At 30.6% G+C, this 2026-nt stretch overlaps 1 protein-coding gene across 1 annotated transcript; it reads left to right on the forward strand.

Annotated features, from left to right (window-relative positions):
- Positions 1 to 364: 364 nt before the first annotated feature.
- Positions 365 to 997, forward strand: LOC117175491. The gene is made up of 3 exons (XM_033365197.1): positions 365 to 574; positions 660 to 864; positions 966 to 997. The coding sequence occupies exons 1-3, from the start codon at positions 365 to 367 to the stop codon at positions 995 to 997; spliced, it is 447 nt and encodes a 148-aa protein (XP_033221088.1).
- Positions 998 to 2026: the final 1029 nt, after the last annotated feature.

Consider the following 2026-nt stretch of genomic DNA (forward strand, 5'->3'; position numbering starts at 1 on the left):
ATTTACCAGGATAAGAATCTCGTGTGCGTTTTATATTTATGTTCTTTTCAAAAGTGGAAAAAAATATGTTTGCCAGTATTTTAATTTTAATCTAGTTCTCCTTTTCACCTGCAAGTATAAAACAACCACTTAAAATATTGGAGAATATATTAAATTTGAGAGGAGGAAAATAAAACTGTGATTATGGTGCAATAGTTGCTGTGAAAAAGTGAGTTATTAAAAACGTTTGAAATGAATAATAAAGCCTTAAAAAATGGTAAATCCTAGAAAAGTATATTTTTCCTCATTTCTTCCACCATAAGCTGAGCCGGATATTTAGTTATAGAAAATACCATTGAATCTCAATTGAGATGATTCTTGAAAAATGGCTCGTTTTATTTATGAATGCAATACTCAATTGAGGAACAACAGTGATGGAAATTTGGCACCTAGACAGTGCAGTTCTGATAAGTATTGCATATTTTGTAATGCGCAATGTTGCTTAACATTGCAAAGAAAGGCTCTTCGATATTTTTATGAAACGTGGTACTTCTGGCTGGGTATTGGCCTCCTTGTCGTTTTTATAGTATCTACCGTAAGTTTGTTTCAATGAAAGTTATTGCTAATTTTTATTTTTACACTTAGATATGTAAATAATTTTGATTTCTTATTGTTAATAGGTAAGTAGCTACGTAATTAGCCACTGTAAGCACAACATTTTGTCAGTTATTTATCGGCCCAGGACTATCGAAAATTCTCCGAATGCAAGTCCGAATAATAGTAATTCTAGCCCTCGAAATGAGATTGCTATCAATATAATTCCCCCGATTCCTTCGCATAGAAAGATGTTGCTTGTTTCTCCACAATCAAGTTGTGGCTATATGAGTAAGATTTTTTTTCTATTTTTAATTTAAATTTATTTTTTCTAATTTTATTCTTCATTTTCTTGACTGACATTTATACATGCAATTGTTCTTTCTATACAGATTCTGTTCCTTCTTATATTCCTGTTTTATAAATCTGTTTCACTTCTTCTGAAGATCCTCTGTATTTTATGAATTAGATATTTTGAGGCCTAATTTGAATTTATTCAATAATCTCATTTAATTAATATCGACATTTACATTAACTACTTTTGTTAAAATTGCAGCGCCTATAGTCGCATGACGCCAGATGATTCAAGATAACTACCAAACTAATATTATGCTAAAAGTCTTCGATTTTCCGAAGGGTTTCAGATGTAGAACCACTTCCTGTTTGGAGCTGAAAGTCTCTCATAATGCGGCTAGATCGACGCGAAAGGAAAAGAAGCGAAGGTAGGTTATTACACATCGGAGGCTATATTTACAGTAAATGCAGCCTCGGTAATAGAACTTTTAATACTGTGGTCATCGAAAGTAATAATGTTCGGCGCCAGGCGCACTTTATGATATGCTTCCATATAGTAATACATAGTCATACAGTCCTTTCAGGCATTTATCCAGAATTATTTTAATTATGTAATAACTTCACATTTTTATCCAAATGCAAATGCTTTATCGATTCTTCTAGGAACTTACTTCCTTATTTTCCTTTTGCAAATTTAATCAATTTTTCAAGTTGTAAAATTATTTCTATTTTACAAGATTTCATGTGTGTAATTGAGTATACATAAGTGGTCAATTCTTGTATTCCAATTTTGACTCAAATTGTTAAGAAGGCATGGAATTTGCTATTTGAGTTCTTTTTTATCCAAAGAAGCTTTAGAATTAGTTTTTTTTATAAGGCAGAAAATTTAATTTATCAAATTTATTATTGTAGGAAGTTTTCTAGATTTTTCAAAATTGGAAAGAAATTGTGAAAAACTCAAAAACTAACAAATTTTGGCTTTTTTCTGAAAATAATTTTTTTTTTCAATAAACGAGCTACGAAAAAGTTATTGTTCTGAAAGAGGCATAGAGAAGGTTCTTTTCTGCATTTTTCGATATTTAGAACCTTTTTCTGGGTATTTCGAAAATGTGAATTTTTTTCAAAACAGTTTAGTTCCTTTCTGAGAACTGAGGACCGT

Source organism: Belonocnema kinseyi, chromosome 6 (genome assembly GCF_010883055.1).
Source record: "Belonocnema kinseyi isolate 2016_QV_RU_SX_M_011 chromosome 6, B_treatae_v1, whole genome shotgun sequence".
In the NCBI taxonomy this organism is placed as follows: Eukaryota; Metazoa; Arthropoda; class Insecta; order Hymenoptera; family Cynipidae; genus Belonocnema; species Belonocnema kinseyi.

Bases quoted from the DNA above. Each gene is read 5' to 3' on its own strand.
- LOC117175491 (XM_033365197.1), top strand. From the start codon at position 365: ATGGCTCGTTTTATTTATGAATGCAATACTCAATTGAGGAACAACAGT. The intron at 575-659 runs GTAAGTTTGTTT...TATTGTTAATAG, and splicing joins TCGTTTTTATAGTATCTACC to GTAAGTAGCTACGTAATTAG. The intron at 865-965 runs GTAAGATTTTTT...CTTTCTATACAG, and splicing joins ATCAAGTTGTGGCTATATGA to ATTCTGTTCCTTCTTATATT.